Consider the following 17,604-nt stretch of genomic DNA (forward strand, 5'->3'; position numbering starts at 1 on the left):
TGACAGTTTATTGTTTGTGGAGGATAATAGCAAACAGAAGAAAGTGGGAGAGCTGTTAAGTCCTAGCAGGGCCTCGCAGGATGCCAGGCTGGGGTTAGCAATGTGACTGTGGATTCGGGTGGGCAACACGAAGGTTTGGGGGAAGAAAGACAATGAGAACTAAGAAAAAGTAATACAGAAAAACCAATGGAAGGAAAAATCCTCACAGTTGCTTCAGTGCTTTTTCTCTGAAAGGTCAATTCAATTGTTTCCACCTCAACTTTGAATTTTCTGCTAACAAAAGCAGGTATGTCTATACACACACACCCTAATCTTAAGTGTGTTGAAAATATGTATATAAATATAGTGAGAAAACAACAATGAAATGAACTACACTAAAACCTTAACAGGGATTGTCTGTGGTTGATGAGATTGTGAGTGATTATATTCTTCTCTGTTCTTGTTTGGACTCCAAATTTTTTCCCATAAGAATGTATTAACTTTTTAATCCGTGAAATTATTTAACTTTGTTTATCCTCTGGTTTTTCTTTTTTTTTTTTTTTTTTAATCCTCTGGTTTTTCTTAATCCTCCTAAGTTTTTCCAGTATTTTCCTAGGGAAACACTGAAACAAACACTGTATTCTCTGTAAAATACTTTCACAATTTCCACCAATTATTTCAGCCCCCAAACAAATTCTAATTGGGTAAATCAGCTCTGATACCACCACCTCATAATAAGTGAAATAATAATGTAGGCCAGTTAAGGGAAAAACAAAAATCTGGACACAGTATCCAAATGTAGGTTATTGCCTAAAAACACTGGCCTCACTTATTTCAGATGAGTCACCAATATGACATTATGAGCACAGAGGGTGAAATGTTACAGATCATTAAAAAAAAAAATTGGGGAAATCCATCTGCAAAGATATCACTATAATCTATTTCTAGATTTTCCTTGGGAGTCTGGGGTCTTCTGCTATCAAAAGAGTAATGACCAGCATTTGTCATAGTTCTCAACCTCCATCTCATTCTTCAGATAGCTCTGTGCTAAGAATGTAAAGAGAGCTTCAAAGCTGGGAACAACTGTACCACTTTTGTCTTATTCTGTCCACATCAGACATATTGAACTTGGCTGCATTCCTCCATTAATTTTCCTCAGGTCTAAGAGAAAAATGACTATGTTTAAGAGAATTACAGAACAGATTCCGTTAATTCTATTTCAAGCCCAATATATTATTTCCAATAGTAATTACTTTCATAGGAGGATATTTGTGATAAGGCGCTGCTCCTGTTGCTAATTCAATGGCAGTTATTCCAAAACTCCACATGTCAGCCTTGAAGTCATAGCCTCTCACCTAAGAAAAGAACGAGGGAAAAACACAATTATAAAATAGGCATGTCACACACCATGAAGTCCATATTATGTTGGAAGTCTACAGCGTGTATGCACAACTTTGATATTACTTTGCTAAAGCCCAGCTAAACCTCAGTTACATGATGCATTCTAGGAAAGTGATTTGAATGAAATGTTAATACATTTAATGATACAAAACATCACTTTTTTTTTTTTTTTTTACCTGTTCCATGACTTCAGGGGCCATCCAACACGGAGTACCAACAAATGTTTTTCTTACTTTATTCCGGGTAACATCACCCCCTGTTGCTAAGAATGCACTTACCCCAAAATCTAAAAGAAAAACAAAAATCATCCTTATTTTATATAAGACATTATTGCTTACAAATTCCAACTTTATGAATCTCTCGTTTCCTAGTGACCTTTCCAATGATGCTGAATTGTTCCAAGTACCATGGAGTTCTCTTGGGGCACCCCAAGGCAATCCTGCCACCTGCCAGCCTACACTTCATTTATTTTTAAGATTTTATTTATTTATTCATGAGAGACACACACAGAGAGAGAGAGAGAGAGAGGCAGAGACCCAGGCAGAGGGAGAAGCAGGCTCCATGCAGGGAGCCCGACGTGGGACTCAATCCCAGGACTCCAGGATCACGCCCTGAGCCAAAGGCAGACACTCAACCACTGAGCCACCCAGGGGTCCCCAGCCTACACTTTAGAGAGAACACCATCATGGGTAATGGGTCAGCAAGCCCACCAGTCCAGAAACCTCAGCATACCAAATCATATTTTCTACCAAAAAGGTATCAAAAGTTGTAACTAACCATACAGGGTTACATCAATATAAATAAAAATGCATTCTCAGAGCCCTAAGTATAAATCTTAGCTTTTAGCTAAGATTCATTTCAAAAACTCAGTTACAAGAATAGCATGGAAGCAGAAAAACTAGTATATGATGTAGTTTCTTTCTATGTGTTTCTTTTATTATGATTATTTTCCAGCCTCTCTAATTCCACATCATCAATGTTTGGGGAATAGGTTTTTCTTTTTAAGGTGGCTTGGGGGAGGGTGAAACAGAGGGGATTAAGAGTGCACTTATGGTGATGAGCACCGAGTAATGTAGGGGATTGCTGAATCATTATACTGAATACCCAAAACTGACATAACACTGTATGTTAATCATAATTCAATTAAAAAAATAAATAAAGGATAAATAAGACTCATCTTCCACATTCTCATGGCCTTGTTTAAATAGTGCTGACACCTTAGGAGAAATAATAACAGCAAATCCACAAACCCAGGTACATAAAGTCAACATGCCCAGGTTTGTACATATGTAGCAATCAACACAAAGGAAAAGCTCAGTCAGCAAAGATTGCCTTTTTTTCCCCCAATGTTTGCTTCCTGGATAATTTTCATAGGTATAGGTACAATGGTTTGTAAAATGAAATGCTACTCTTCTTAACATTCATTACACACTAGAAATTATTTTTGTGGGAAGATGAATTAGGCATACTGTACATACATACACACATGCATTTATGCAAAAACAATGTTCATATGTGACCACAGAGAAGGGAACACCGGTGATTATTAATGCACGCATTTCTGCGTAGATTTTTATTAGAAGCTAAAATTAGTTAATAAAGTACCAACTACTCAGGGCTAGCCTAGACCTACCGGCAAAAGCCAACTCAAGGACAGCTCAATAGTAAGCTGGTAAATTGTAATTAAAAACGTAGTCAACACCTCAAAATGCTGCAATGGGCTATGTAGCATGGGCCCTTTCAAATTGCTCTCATATAATTCTCCTTTGCTGGTCTGCTTTGATGACTTGCCAGGATGACAGCAATTACCAAAGAACAACATCAAGCACAAACCAAGGTCAAAATGTATTAGCATTTGCCTTAGGTCTTCGATATTAAGTTATGCAGTAACACTGTAACCAGTTCCCTACGTTGAAATATGTTGACTGTTTCATTTTATTTACATTTAAATTTACTCAACTCCCCACAGGATTTCAACTACAAGTAAAAGGAATAAAAATTTACAAATGGAGTCTTTGTTCCAACTGCTACACACATAATAACTGAGCAAAAGCATATTTTGAAAATGCTATATAATTTAATTTGCTCATATGTACCAAACTCTAAAAACTCTCTGAATTCTTATATTTTGGTCAGAAAAATAAAGCCTTGTGAAAAGAAATCTCTAGAATCAGTGAACCAGTCAGTCTCCTGTAGGTTGGAGCAAATAAAATTCATATTCTTACAAAAGAGCTAGGTGAATTAAATCATTTGTAAGCATCTACTATATTTGGCTAGAGGAAAACACAACATGATTGGCTTTGAAAAGTGCTAATTTCAACTTAATTTATATTCTGAAAAGTTTAACAATGAACCCAACATTCCACTTATATTAAAATAATTTTGTAACAAGGGGTGCCTGGGTGGCTCAGTAGGTTAAGTGTCTACCTTCAGGTCAGGTCATGATCTCAGGGTCCTGAGACCCAGCCCCACATGGTAGGCTCCCTGCTCAGCGGGGAGTCTGCTTCTTCCTCTCCCTCTGTCCCTCCCCTTGCTTGTGCTCTTTCTCTCTCTCTCTCTCTCTCTCTCTCCCTCTCCCTCAAATAAATAAAATCTTGAAAAAAAAATTTTTTGTAACAAGAAGCACTAAGTACATATCATTTGTAAATAATTAAGAATATGGGTAGAAGTTGCTCTAAGGAAAAATACATTTCTTTAAATGCAGTTGAAGCAACTGTATACCCAGTCTCTCCTAAAAGATAGAATCCAGATAAAAATCCATTAAAAAATTTAACATTAAAGTTTTTTAATTCCTTAAAAACACCATATGATTACATTAGACCTTTTTAAAGCTGCAAAAACAGCTGAAAGAGATGTATAGTAGCAACTTATTATTGACAATACCCCTTCAATATATCCTTCATGATTCACATATTTATTCATAGCCTCCACTTAGAACACTCACTTTCAAGCCATAAACAGATGGTTAAATGTCTTTAAAGCTCAGAATAAAAATTCCAGAAGCAGAAAACGCCGATCCTAACATCTACTCACCCTTACGACTACACAGTAGACACACAGTGTGCTCCTATGTATGGCCAACGTGTATACAGAAAGATTTATATGTACCAAGAAACGACACTTTGACCAAAGTACACAGGGTACCTGGGTAACAAGGAAAACTGGCATATTCCGTCAAGATGGCATGCGTGCCACAGAGAGTGAGGTGGTAAAGCAGAAATGCTGAAAAGAGTCCTTGTTTCCTAAGAGGTACGTCTATGCAGCCGAAGGGAGTGCAACCAGATACACTGGGGTCAGAAACCATGACTACTTCTCTGGAAACACGGAATCAAAGGCTACACACAGAGTTAGCCAGCCCATCTTCTGCCTCCAGGAATAGCTGCATCTCAAACCAGAAAGAATGCTGTCATCCTAGGAACTGAAAGGCTCTCTCACATCTTCTGAATCCACCCACTTGGCGGCAGCCTGCTAAGACCCAGCTGCCTCCTGCTGTCCTCAGGGCCAGGCCCTGGCACCCGGGCCTTCCTCTGTCACACACCTGATTTCTCCCTCCAAGGGCCTGAAGGGCCTTCTGCTCCCCAAGATAAAGTCACAAGCCCCCAGCACAACACGCACATCTGACTCCCCTTGGCCTCTCCCGCCTCAGCTGCCCCTGCTCCCAAATACGGACCTTGAGCTCCGGCCGCCGAACTTCTCACCGTCTATTCCCCTGATCCATCACCAGCCTCGCCCTCGCCCCGACCTTCAGCACCGCTGCGGCCTGTGCACCCGATGCTCTATCGCCGTCCAGGTACACTGGGCTCCACCAAGTGGGGGGCCATCGGCAGAGGACGCTCTGCACGGCCCTAGTCCTAACCGAAGCATCTCTGGCACCCTGACTCTTGGCACCTTGCGCTTTTTCACAGCCACCTTCGTGTTAGGGTGTGGTTACTCTGATGTGCATCCAACACCTCTAATTTGTGGTGCATGATTAAGTAACTTGGGGAATTGTCTTATTTTTATGCAGGTGAATGCCTAGGGCAGACGTGCAGCGTTTGCGGTAGAGCCACCTGATATGGACAGAGGGCAGACCTTTAAGACTATGACAAGTAAAGAGAGGGAGGCCAGGAAATAATGAACAAGAGCTCCCCGGTGCTGTCTGTGTAGACACAGAAGAGCTAGGGGCTGCGACAGCTATGACAGATTGCATACCCACCAGGGCCTCAGACCTGGCCTTCAAGAAGAGGTTAAGACCTGGACGGGCAGGCCTAAGAGGACATGCCATTCCAGACAAAGAAACCGCCCGAGCAAAGCACAAGTGTTGAGCCAAGAAGAAAAAGCGTCTGACAGCTGCAAGGGTCGCACCCCCAAATACACACAGGGGCCAGGCAGGAATAAAGGAGGGAGGAGGGTCCTGCGTGCCGTCAGCACAATCTCAACAACTAAAGGGCACGTGAAGCTTAGTGTCAGCACCAGGGGAGATGCTAGGCAGTGCTGCCCCCCACCAGGAGCCCCCTCCAGGAGCCCCATCTCTGTGCCTCCCATTCCGCTGGAAAGCAGGCTGCTTCGCTTCCACTACAAAAGAAAGTCACCACAGAGGAACAGGCCCTGGTGTGACCGATCTCCCAACTTTCCCAGAGCAAGCCAAACATCAAGATCTGTATGGATAACATCTCTTTTCTGTTGTTGTTGGCAACAAATGCACTTAAAAAAAAAAAAAAAAAAAAAAAGTTGGAAAGGCAAAATAAAGCAATTACGCCTGCCTGGTTTAGCCTGTAAAACTCATCTGCTAAGCTGCTATGATGCCTAAAATTTACCTAAAATACTTTAACATACACCAGTGTATCTGCGGGACCCAGGTGGTCAACTGGCATTCTGACCCTGGATGCCCAGTGCTGGAAGGTTCTGGTAGCGTTTGATTAAAGATGCCAGAGGCAGCTGCTCAAAGTATTTCTGTTGACTGTAAGTATAAATAAGTATGAGCCAGGTGAATCCCAAAAGGGGCTATTACTGGAGAATAATAATGCCAGTCACCTGTTGGCAAGCATGACACATGTGAGAAACAAGCTTTCACTGATGAAAGTAAAGGTGGTCAGCACAGAGAATGGCTAAAACATCTTAGCTATATTCCCCACTCTTGTATGAATAAGAAGAATCCAGCCAGGCCCAAGAGTAAGCTAAATCCCTCCCCAGTTCTAGGTCTGGTTCCATTCTAGATGCCGAGTATATGTGCACAAGAAAACTGCATCCGGAATTCTAGTTAAGTCTGCTTCGGGTGGATTTTTCATTCACCTAGAGGAACAGAGAGCAGGAACTTCCTTGAGCCTACAGAGCAAACTGAGAACTCTTTAGGGCTCGTTTGCTGATGCGTGGCAAAATTTGGTCTGAAATTTGATTTCCTTAAAACCTGGGAGTGGCGTTGCAGATGAACAGCCAACCCTAACCTGCCCCCCCCCCCCCGGCCCCCACAACTGCTACTAATACCTCTGAAGAGGAACCAGAGCTGCACATGAGAAATTGGCTCAGGTTAATTCAGCACCTGGCTAGAGAATAATGGCATCTACATTTGATGGCTCAGAGCTTCCTAAGACGCATTCAAAACAGGTTACAACAGATCAGTTCCCTTCAGGCCTGCAAGTGGCTGGCTGGGGGGTCTGGGGGGGTTCTGGGGGAGCGGGAACCACCACAGCTGCAGGGGCCCCTGGTAGCTCCTTGCTTGAATCAGTCTCTTTTCCCCAGTGGCCATGGTCTAGAAAAGGAGAGAAGCACTGAGACTGTGGAGGAACCCAGCCGGAGTCTAGGAACCAGGTAAGGGAAGCTGAGCCCCATCCACTCAGCACCCCCTGGGCCACTGCTGCACTCTCTCTAGCCTAAGAGGAAATCTGGGGAAAGGAGTGACGCAAGGATGTTCAGGAGCAAAATCAACAGGGCCTGTATCTGAAGGGAGACTCTGGAAATGGAAAAGATTAGACAAATTCTTAGGAAAATACAATGATTTAGTGGCTACTGGAATTGAAGAGGAAGGAGGAATTAAAAAGATCAAATGACTCGCTGAAGACCACATAGCAAGTTATCTGAAGAGGGTCTGGATAAAATCCACAGCCCTTCATGGAGGAGTCAGCTGGTTGGCTCCGGTTTTCTTTTATGAGAGAATTCAGCGTACTTTTCTGTACTGAAAAGGAAACGCAAGATGGAATAATGGGGTTAATACTCCACAAGTCTCGAGCTCTTCCCTGAGTAAAGATCAAGTTGTGATTACCCAACATAGAAAAACTCATTTGAGATTCCCTCGTTAATCCAAAATGTCATATTTGTATCATTAAAAACAATCCCTTCACAATCTGGTTTGACTCCCAGGTTTTGGGGTTTTGTTTTGTTTCCCACAAGAGACTCTTAAGACTCTCCTGGCATAACCGAAGTGTGCTTCTAAACACCCAGGAACATTTTCAGGGCTGCCAGCAGCCGGCCTTCCTGAGTCCCACAGGTTTCCTTAAATGCCAGGCCACCAATGTTGGACGAATAAAGAAGCATATAAAGAAGCCCATTATGACTTAAATAATAATGCCAACTATATAACCCTGGGTATAAAACAGAAGCAAATATTTCCTTAACAGACCTAGGGAAAGTTGTTTCGTTTTAAACATTTTGAGGGGCGCCAGGGTGGCTCAGTGGTTGAGCCTCTGCCTTCGGCTCTGATCAGGATTCCGGGGTCCTGGATGGAGCCCAGGGTTAGGGGCTCTGCTCGGTGGGGAGTCTGCTCCTCCCTCTCCTCTGCCTGCCCCTCTCTCTACCTGCTTCTGCTCCCTCTCTCTCTCTCTGTCTCATTCTCTCGATCAAAAAAATAAGCAAAATCTTTTTTAAAAAATTAACATTTCGAGTTCTTATTATGTTGTTCTTATAAAAGGTGTGCTGGTGGTACAGCACCCCACTCACGGTTCAAGCAGCACGGGGTGTTCCCAGTGACCTGCAACCCATGTGCGTTTGGATGCCACAAGCCTTCCAGAGCTTTGATTTAGACACAACCCCGGCCTCCTGGTGAGAGCTAATGTGGGAACATGTGATATAATTAATTAAATTTTTTAAAGATTTATTTATTTATGAGAGACACAGAGAGAGAGAGAGGCAGAGACACAGGCAGAGGGAGCAGCAGGCTCCATGCAGGGAGCCCGATGTGGGACTCCATCCTAGGACTCCAGGATCACGCCCTGGCTGAAGGCGGACGCTCATCCGCTGGGCCACCCAGGCATCCCGTGATAGTAACTTACATAGCAAGGTTAAGGACCTAAACAATGTGGATAGGGGCAATAACATTAGTGTCCCCACCTACGATCCTCGGAACTAAAGGTGTCACTTCTGCTTGCTGGCAATTCCGCCGACTCTCCGGGTGAGAAAGGAAGGGAAATACAGACCAGGGCAAGGCCCGGCTTTGGCAGCTGCGGGGCCCAAAGCCGCCTCCTCCGACCAGTCGACCAGTCGGGCCGCCGGCTCCGCGCGGTTCCTCTGCTGCCGAGTGCAGCTCTGACCACCGAGCTCCGGGCGTGATCTCTCTCCCGAGGCAAGAGCAGGGCGCCCCCCACCGCCCCCGTGCGTGGAGCCATCAGGTCCTTCCTCGGGACCGCAGTGTCTCCCCAGTTATCCCGGACTCCGGCAGAGTGCTTTTAGCTTTTCTTTAACGGACCAAATCGCTGTTTTCCATGTTTATTTTGTCATGTATGATTACATCCAGCCTTTCCACCAGTTTTTCTGTTTGTCGGATTTTTGTTTATAAATTAAGCAGGAGTAACTTTTCCCTCTCCTGGAGCCTCGCCGTCTTCAGGGTGCCAGCCGATCTCCGGGCACGGAGACCAAGACCCAGAGGAAAGAGGGAGGGCCGGCCCGCCTGCCTGCTGGGAATCCCTGCAAACCCGGCGGGAGAAAGCACGGGAAGCGCCGACCTGGACGTGGCTGGTAGCCGTGCCATGCTCAGCAGAACGCAGCCAGCCCAGGGCAAGAAGCAGAGCGCAGATCCCAGGGGGCCAGCCGAACGTGTGGCAAGACCTACGACCCTGTGGCTGCCACCACTCGCCGGGCTCCTCCCCTTGAAAGAAGCCCACCTGGCCCCTGCGAATAGTTTTCTCGCCCTTCTAATAGCAGTGTTTTAGGGCATCATGAATCTGAACACAACTATTACAACGTGACACACCTGGCCTGGGCGACGCAGCCCCCCCCCCCACTCAGAGGCTTACCATGAGGTCCTGACCATTCCTAGTGAGTCCTTGAAACCAAAGGGCTGAGAAGAGGCACCAAGGAAGAAGGACACGGTGAGTACAAAGAAGCCACACTTCTCTCCCAGGAAGGCGTCGGGAATCAAACAGGTCTGCGTGCGATCCTAACTACCCTCCCTGATCATCTACTTAACTTCTTCAAGCAACGGTTTCCCAAGCTATAAAGCGGGTGGAGCTCAGAATATATACAGCAGATTCTCACTAACAGTCCTTGAGAGCTCACACCATCCACACCCATCCATTCTTCTCTACCAGAATCTGGATTTTGTTTGCCAGGCCTCAAGGGACGAACTGTACTGCTCTAAGCCAATCATGATGTTTGGTTCCTCTTACCAGTGAAGGATCTGGGGGTCCGCCCTAGAGCTGGCCCATAACACCCAAAGGGAGTACGGTGCAAGCTCCTGCAGGGAAATTCTTTGCCTGTGTAGAAGAACCACCGTACAAGGCTCCCTTACGGGATCCCTGGGTGGCGCAGCGGTTTGGCGCCTGCCTTTGGCCCAGGGCGCGATCCTGGAGACCCGGGATCGAATCCCACGTCGGGCTCCCGGTGCATGGAGCCTGCTTCTCCCTCTGCCTATGTCTCTGCCTCTCTCTCTCTCTCTCTGTGTGACTATCATAAATAAATGAAAAAAAAATTAAAAAAAAATTTAAAAAAAAAAAAAAAAAAAAAAAAAAAAAAAAAAAAAAACAAGGCTCCCTTACTGTCTGCTCCCCAGTCTGTTTCGAGCACTGTCATTGAGGCTGAGATGCTGGGAGTAGGTGGCCTGTGGGGACAGGCTCTGGCCGACATAGTGGGATGCAGAACAGAAAACAGGATGGAGCCCATGACCTCTGTGATGTCGCTGGGCTTCTGCACCAACCCTGGAACCAAATGCCTCTGACTTCTGAGATAATTAAATGTCCTTACTGCTTAATCATCTGCCCATCAAGCACTCTGGCATTGATACCCCAAGGCTTCCTAAGTCTACAGCCACCTGTCTTTTCCCAGGCCCGCCAGTATATTCATGCTTCCTGACCACTAAGGGTTAACCATTGCATCAGAGGCTAAAGTCACTGCAATCCCCAAAAGGACTGGGTAAAATCAGCAAGAAAACAATTTAGTACACAGTGCAATTCTGGAGTTTTAAACAGCTCTAGTATTAAGCATGGCTTTTAATGCCAGGGGCACAGATCAAAACAAATAAATGCACAGGCATCTCAAGTGGGGAAAAAAACACTGCAAGAAGAGTTTAATTCACTTTTTTTTGCCAATAGTTTCTGTTTGGGGCTACACTTACATAAACCTTCCAGAGACAAACAAAATACACTTGTAAGAAAATAAGAGAAGGAAGGATCTTCAACTTTTGCTACTCAAAAGTGGGATCCACAGACCAGAATCACCAGCACCTCTGAGGAGCCTTAGAGAAAATGCAGACTCTTGGGTCCCACTCCAGACTTACTGAGTCAGCATCTGCACTGTAGCAAGATCCCTAGCTGATCCGATGCTGAGTGAGGTTGGAGAAGCACCGCTCAAGACTATGGTCTTCCGAGCAGGTGCTATTGCATCATTCAGCACGACTGGATGATCTCAAAGTATGACCAACCCCATGGCTTCCCTCTTTCACCTCTCAGATGCAGAGAACTTCAGCAGAGGAAAGAGAAGAGCAGAAAAAAAGGTATTGTGTGTGCACATTCATGTATTTTACGACACAGTAAGCACGAGGGCAATACTAGAAACCCAAATCATGTCCCACAAAGTACTGACCCAGTGATTCTCAAGGGCGTGTCAAGCGGGACAAACCAACTCACACACATGGCACACTCCAGTTTGTACAAAATCTTTTCTTAAAATACATGAAGATATTTTATGATCACAATGCTTATTAACAGTCTATCAGTAACAGCTGCTCAGTAGAGCGCCAGGACACAGAGAAGACAGGCTGCAGACAAGTATCATTCTCAGCACAGATGTTTATGACACTATTACTCCTTTCTCAACCTCCGATATGCAATTGTGTGAATGTGATATATTATTAGAGTGATAACCTTGAATCTGCTCATCTTTAAGCAAATGATAAACATCTTGGCACCTTATCTACTATTAAGAATCAATTACTCACTTCATTACAGATTGGGACACACCTCCTGTCCTGCTCAGAAGGAAAACTGGCACCCCAAGAGGGACCAGAGAGAATCAAAGAATTCTCTGAAACCCTCCTCTCCACCCAATCTCCTTTCCTCTAATCAGACTTCTGGTTTTCAACTCTATTTATTCTTGTACACAAATGGTGTTCCATGGCCTTCTTTGGCCCATAGGCCACAGCCCCCGGCCACAACATGGTGTCCCAAGCAGCCACTCACAGAAAACACAATCTGTTGTATTTCCTGAGTCTGTACCTAGAGTCACTCCCCAGGTGCTCTGAACAAACCCCTGTTTCCCATCTATATGAGGGAGGGAGAGGCAGTCATGGTCTTTTTTGAAACATTAGAAAATGACAGCTTCTGACAACAAAAGAAGAAATCAGAGACATATCTGTGTTCCCTAACGGTAGACTTTCTTTTCAAAATAAAAGAAACACACAGAAGCAAACCTTCCCGATTGGCTTCTCGTGTGGGTCAACTCTCAAAATTGCCAACAGCAGGGTTCTTCAAATGTGCTATTAATAACTCATAAAGGAGAAGTTCTTAGCCACTTGTTTTTGTCCGTGGAATCAGCATCCATTCATGATGCCACAGACAACAAGAAAATTTCAACAGGAGAATTATTGGTAAAAGGGCCAAGGCTACACAAGCTGCTGCTCACTCCCTAATTCCTCATTCTCCCCATTCTCACGCTCGGGACACACAGGCTTAAAAGGGACAAAAAGATAGGAGACTAAGTGATAGCTGATGTCAACGCACATCTGGTTCACAGTTCAGTGGACTAATGCAATCGATGAACCAAAGCGTGAAGGAGAACACTAGTTTACGATGACAGCAAACCCACAGATAATCTGCCCATCTATGTCAGAGGCACAGAACCCTCCACCAAAGCAGGTGACTTTCCAGTGACAAGTGGAGCCAGAGGCCACAGCTGGCCGGACACCAGCAGAAGGCAGGGGTCCAGGAAGATGGGAGTAGCACTCCCAGCTGTGCAGGAGGAGCCAGGCAAGAGCCAGCTTTCTCAAGTCCAGTGATAGGACCAAGAACTCACTAGTGGTCAGCTTTCTATCAAATGCGATAATTATGGTGAACAAAGGAAAACCACAGAGAATCCCCAAATCACAAATCTATTCTTCCCTGGCTCCCAGTGAGGGTAGGATATCTGTAAAGATGCTCTGGTAAGAGCAGTAGCAGGACAGATGTGGGGGTGTGGGCTCTCTCTCCCCCCCATACCCAAGACCATCCTCTGATCTGAATGCTTTCAAATACGACTGAGAAATTTCTTTTGTGACTGAGGCTCATGAAGGGCCAGACATTCTGATGTAAGACAGGTCCTGGCAAAGTCCTGTCAACCTTCCATTTTCTGCAGCTGAAAAAAAACTGAGGCCCGGGGTGGCTGAACTGTCCAGAGTGAAGAGGAGGGGGTGAGGGGAGCCCAACGGTAAGGGAGTGAGCCAAGGACTGAAAGAGAAGTCAGGAGGTCTGAGAGTGATTGACTTTTACGACCTTCAAGGTGACCTTAGAGGTGTCCACAATTGCTCGGCAGCCCTCTGGACCCCCCATCTCCAGGCCCTACTCCACTGAACTGACAGAGCTGTTGTAAGGAGAGCACTAGGTAAGCGTAGTAGACAGGTTATCATCATTTCTGAGCCAAAGGCATGCTCTGAAGTCAACAAGGGCTCCTGGCTGGCCATATTTGCAAAGACGGGCGCAAGCAACTTAGATCAAATATTAATAAGTCTAAATTTCCAATGCAATATTCATATACCTGCAGGTGGTCTTTTTCATACAAACCTCCACTTAACTAGCTTGAATATCAGAAGCTTTCAATAAACCAGAATGACCCATCTGTACATTCTACGAGGGATGGTCCCTATGGGAGATGATTAAAATAGCACAATTCCAGTTGCCACAAGTATTTAAAGCAACAATTTACATCATTTCCACAAAGTCTAGAGAAGGCTTAGTTGAAGCTAACACAATCTCCAAAGAACCTGCAGATTTTTAAACTTGCGATAAAGAAAACCTCACCCTTAAAACTCTTAACACTGAAGAGTCACTGAAATACGAGGATCATATTATTCAACTCTGTTGCTCAGTATTCTTTTAATCTACACTTACTAAATAGTCACATTTTCATTAATTCATTCAAGAACTATTTACTGAGCTTTTACTAAGTGCCATTTCCAGTTTTAATCACTGGGACTATAGAAGAGAAGCCACTCCTTCATGAGGCTGACCTTTAAGCTGGGGCAGTAGCAGGAAGAAGAGGTAAAAATGGTCAATAAGCAAAATGACTAAGTGCAAAACACAGCAGTGCTTCTCAGACTTCAGTGAGCATCAGAATCACCTGAGGGCTTCTTCACACCCACACTGCTGGGCTCCACCTCTAAAGTTTCAGATTCAGCAGGTCCAGGGAGGAAGAGCACAAGAATTTGCATTTTTATCAGTTCCCAGATTCAGAAGGTCCAGGGAGGAAGAGCACAAGAATTTGCATTTTTATCAAGTTCCCAAGGTGAAGGTGCTACTGCTGGTCTAGGGTCACACCTTGAAAACACAAATGCGGTGTACACAGATGTATGCAATAAAGCAAAAGAGATCAGGGATAGGGAGTACCGGGTAGAGGAGGTTGCAATTTACCACAGAATGGCCCCGGAAGCCTCACTGATGTGACATTTGAGCTAAGACCTGAAGAGGGTACTGAAAAGACTATTCTGGCTGAAGCAGCCAGGGCAAAGGTCCTGAGGCAGGAGCATGCATGGCAAAGAGGCCCGTTTGACTGAAATGGAGTGAGGGGGAAGATGAAGGAAGAGATGAGGTCAACAAGATAATGTTAGGGGCCAGATCTTGTAAGGCTGGGTGAGCCACTGTAAGAGCTCTGAGTCACTCTGACATGGGAAGGCATTGGCAGGCTTTGAGTAAAGGCATGACACAAGCTTGGTTTAACAGCATCACTCTGGCTGGCCTCCCAGTAGAGAAGAGAGGGGCAAGGGCAGAAGGGGATCTCTTAGGAGACTACCACGATAAGCCAGGCAAGAGCTGATGTTGGCCCAGACCAGGATGAGGGATGACAGGGGAGGTGGTGAGATGCGGTTAACAAGATTTTCTGACAAATTGAACAGGATGGGTATGAGAGAAAGAGAAGGCAGGGAACACCAATTCCTGGCTTATTCCATAGAAGGATGGAACTGCCATTAAAAGCAGCGAGAAGACTGTGAGAAGGGCATTCTGTTTGGGGGGCGGGGGTTATAGAGCTTTTCTGTACTGAAATCATACAAGCTTTAGAGTTAAAAGGAAACTTGAGAGGCTAAGAACCTCATTTTATAGGTGATACAAACCATGGCCAGCAAAGGCTAAATTAGTGACCAGGAAAGGTAGATGGTCCTTGGCTACTGTGTCTTCAAGTGTGTAATCAAGTGTTAGATTAATGTTCCACGGAGTATAAATACATGTAAACTCTATTCAGATGTAACTTTTGTTACTGATCAAACACCTTTCCCCAAATCATTCATATTTACCATATACTTTTAAGATTTATCCCCGTGACAATCTCTTACAATCTCCTAGATTCCCCAGGGATATGCATTTCCCTCCTCTTACAAACTTTTAAAACTAAATTCGATAGTTGACTGTTGAACAGGTTTCACCTGAACGGTAAACCTCGGACAGTAGACGCGGTGTCTCTATTGCTGAGTACCCTATCCGCCCGGAGGGCTGGGCCTGCAGCACAGCAAACACTCCGCCAGGATCTGTCAACCAGCCACTTCAGGTGCAATTAGACCCAAACAACGGACGTTCACGTTTTCACCAGGGAAGGGCTGTTTTTGGTTATAGCAAATGCAGGTTCTGGGAAGCAGATAAATAGATAAAGAAATGATCATACCAAGAACTGCGGTGGGCTGCTTTGCTCTTAGTCTAACAACTCTTGTTTTTCCCAGACCTCGGTTTGTGGTAATATATAAAATGTAATTTAATAAGGACAGTACAGGCCCTCAGAGGCAGGAAGGGAGAAAGGAAGAGAAGGAAGGAATGAAGGGGAAGAAGGAAGCCCGAGTTCCATCTGCCCCCTGTGCTCCTAGACGCTCCTCCTTGAGACTCAGCCTGTGCCCCATTGCGCTAAATGTGCACAGCTGGGGAAATATTCCAGCAGACGTGCAAAGCGAAGGACTCCCCCCATCGCGTTCACCCAGTAAGACGTCCTTAAGTTGTTGCTCAAACAACTGCTAGCAGCTGTTAAAGGATGGAAGCTGCCTAAAATCCCCCCAAGCATTTCTTGCTGATGACGTACATAGGGAATGGAGAATGAGGTTTCCAGAATTGAATGCGTTCTTGCTTCAAGCTAGGGGTCGCACCAAATGATACCATTTGATTTGTCAAGATCCCCAAATCCAGGGAGCTACAACAATGTGGCTGTCCCTAGTTCTTGAAACAAAAAATGGATGTATGACTGTTTTGGCATAATTCATTTAAGCATAATTCACACAATTATAAAGTTCCTGAAGGCCAAAACATACATTTTGGTTCACTCTAAAAGCACTTTATACCCTCCAAAGATCTTAATTTGCACTTGTGCTCTATATTCTGAGTACGCCACTGTTCTTAATGCGTGTGCTGTGCTTCACACTTCCTTGACGGTATTAATCATTTCATTTGTAGCTGGCTAACGCAGAGCTTGCCTTACAGCAGGACGCAGAAAAGCACCGGAGGAGAAGACTAGAAAAACAGGCAGGGGGCAGCCCCGGTGGCCCAGTGGTTTAATGCCACCTTCAGCCCAGGGTGTGATCCTGGAGTCCCAGGATTGAGTCCCACATCGGGCTCCCTGCATGGAGCCTGCTTCTCCCTCTGCCTGTGTCTCTGCCTCTTTCTCTCTCTGTGTCTCTCATGAATAAATAAGTAAAATCTTTTTAAATTTTTTTTTTTTTTTAATTATTTATTTATTTATGATAGTCACAGAGAGAGAGAGAGAGAGGCAGAGACACAGGCAGAGGGAGAAGCAGGCTCCATGCACCGGGAGCCCGATGTGGGATTCGATCCCGGGTCTCCAGAATCGCGCCCTGGGCCAAAGGCAGGCGCCAAACCGCTGCGCCACCCAGGGATCCCAGTAAAATCTTTTTAAAAGAAGAAAGAAAGAAAGAAAGAAAGAAAGAAAGAAAGAAAGAAAGAAAGAAAGAAAGAAAGAAAGAAAGAAAGAAAGAGAAAGAAAGAAGAAAAGAAAGAAAAGAAAAGAAAAAGAAAGAAAAGAAAAGAAAAGAAAAGAAAAGAAAAGAAAAGAAAAGAAAAGAAAAGAAAAGAAAAGAAAAGAAAAGAAAAGAAAAGAAAAGAAAAACAGGCAGGGCCTTCGTATGCCATATTAGGGAGCTAGGGCTTTATCCCACCAGCAACAGTTTTAAACTTCATGCAAAGGAATCATTCGGTCAGATCTACATTGCAGATTTTTCACTCTGGTGATATGTGGAAGATTGATGGGGTAAAGAAAAAGGGACAGCAAAATGAGAAGGCAGGCCAGACAGAGGGCCTACAGCCTCGCCTCCCTAGCGTCTTCCTTGTGATCTTACAAAGTCCTAAATAAATTAAAGGGACCCACCCCCATTTCAATACAAAAGCCCTGGGAGCTAATTCTAAAATGGAATGTGTGTTAATTCCTTTAATCCTCTAGTATTTTTCCGTTGTTCAGATGTGGAAATTGAGGCACAGAGTACTTCAATAACTTGGTGACAGGGCTAAAAGGAGTGAAACCACAGCAGTCTGATGTCTGAACCCTGCTGCAGACCAAGGCACCCACAAATACAATGACATCGTCATTTCCTGGTTCAGATGCCTCAGGGGCCTTCACACCTTTCTGATATGAATCAGAAGCTGC

General features: G+C 44.8%; 1 protein-coding gene across 8 annotated transcripts in view; it reads right to left on the minus strand.

The window, feature by feature from the left end:
* STK39 (serine/threonine kinase 39) overlaps positions 1–17,604 on the minus strand; it is a 291,605-nt gene that overhangs the window by 188,187 nt on the left and 85,814 nt on the right. For all 8 annotated transcript variants that reach the window (XM_038584733.1, XM_038584728.1, XM_038584731.1 and 5 more), the window contains exons 6-7: positions 1,557–1,666; positions 1,233–1,334 (exon numbers count right to left, since the gene is read on the minus strand). In XM_038584733.1, the coding sequence (XP_038440661.1) occupies positions 1,233–1,334; positions 1,557–1,666 (212 nt within the window). The remainder of the gene's footprint in view (positions 1–1,232; positions 1,335–1,556; positions 1,667–17,604) is intronic.

The sequence above is a fragment of the Canis lupus genome, chromosome 36, assembly GCF_011100685.1.
Source record: "Canis lupus familiaris isolate Mischka breed German Shepherd chromosome 36, alternate assembly UU_Cfam_GSD_1.0, whole genome shotgun sequence".
Lineage (NCBI taxonomy): Eukaryota > Metazoa > Chordata > Mammalia > Carnivora > Canidae > Canis > Canis lupus.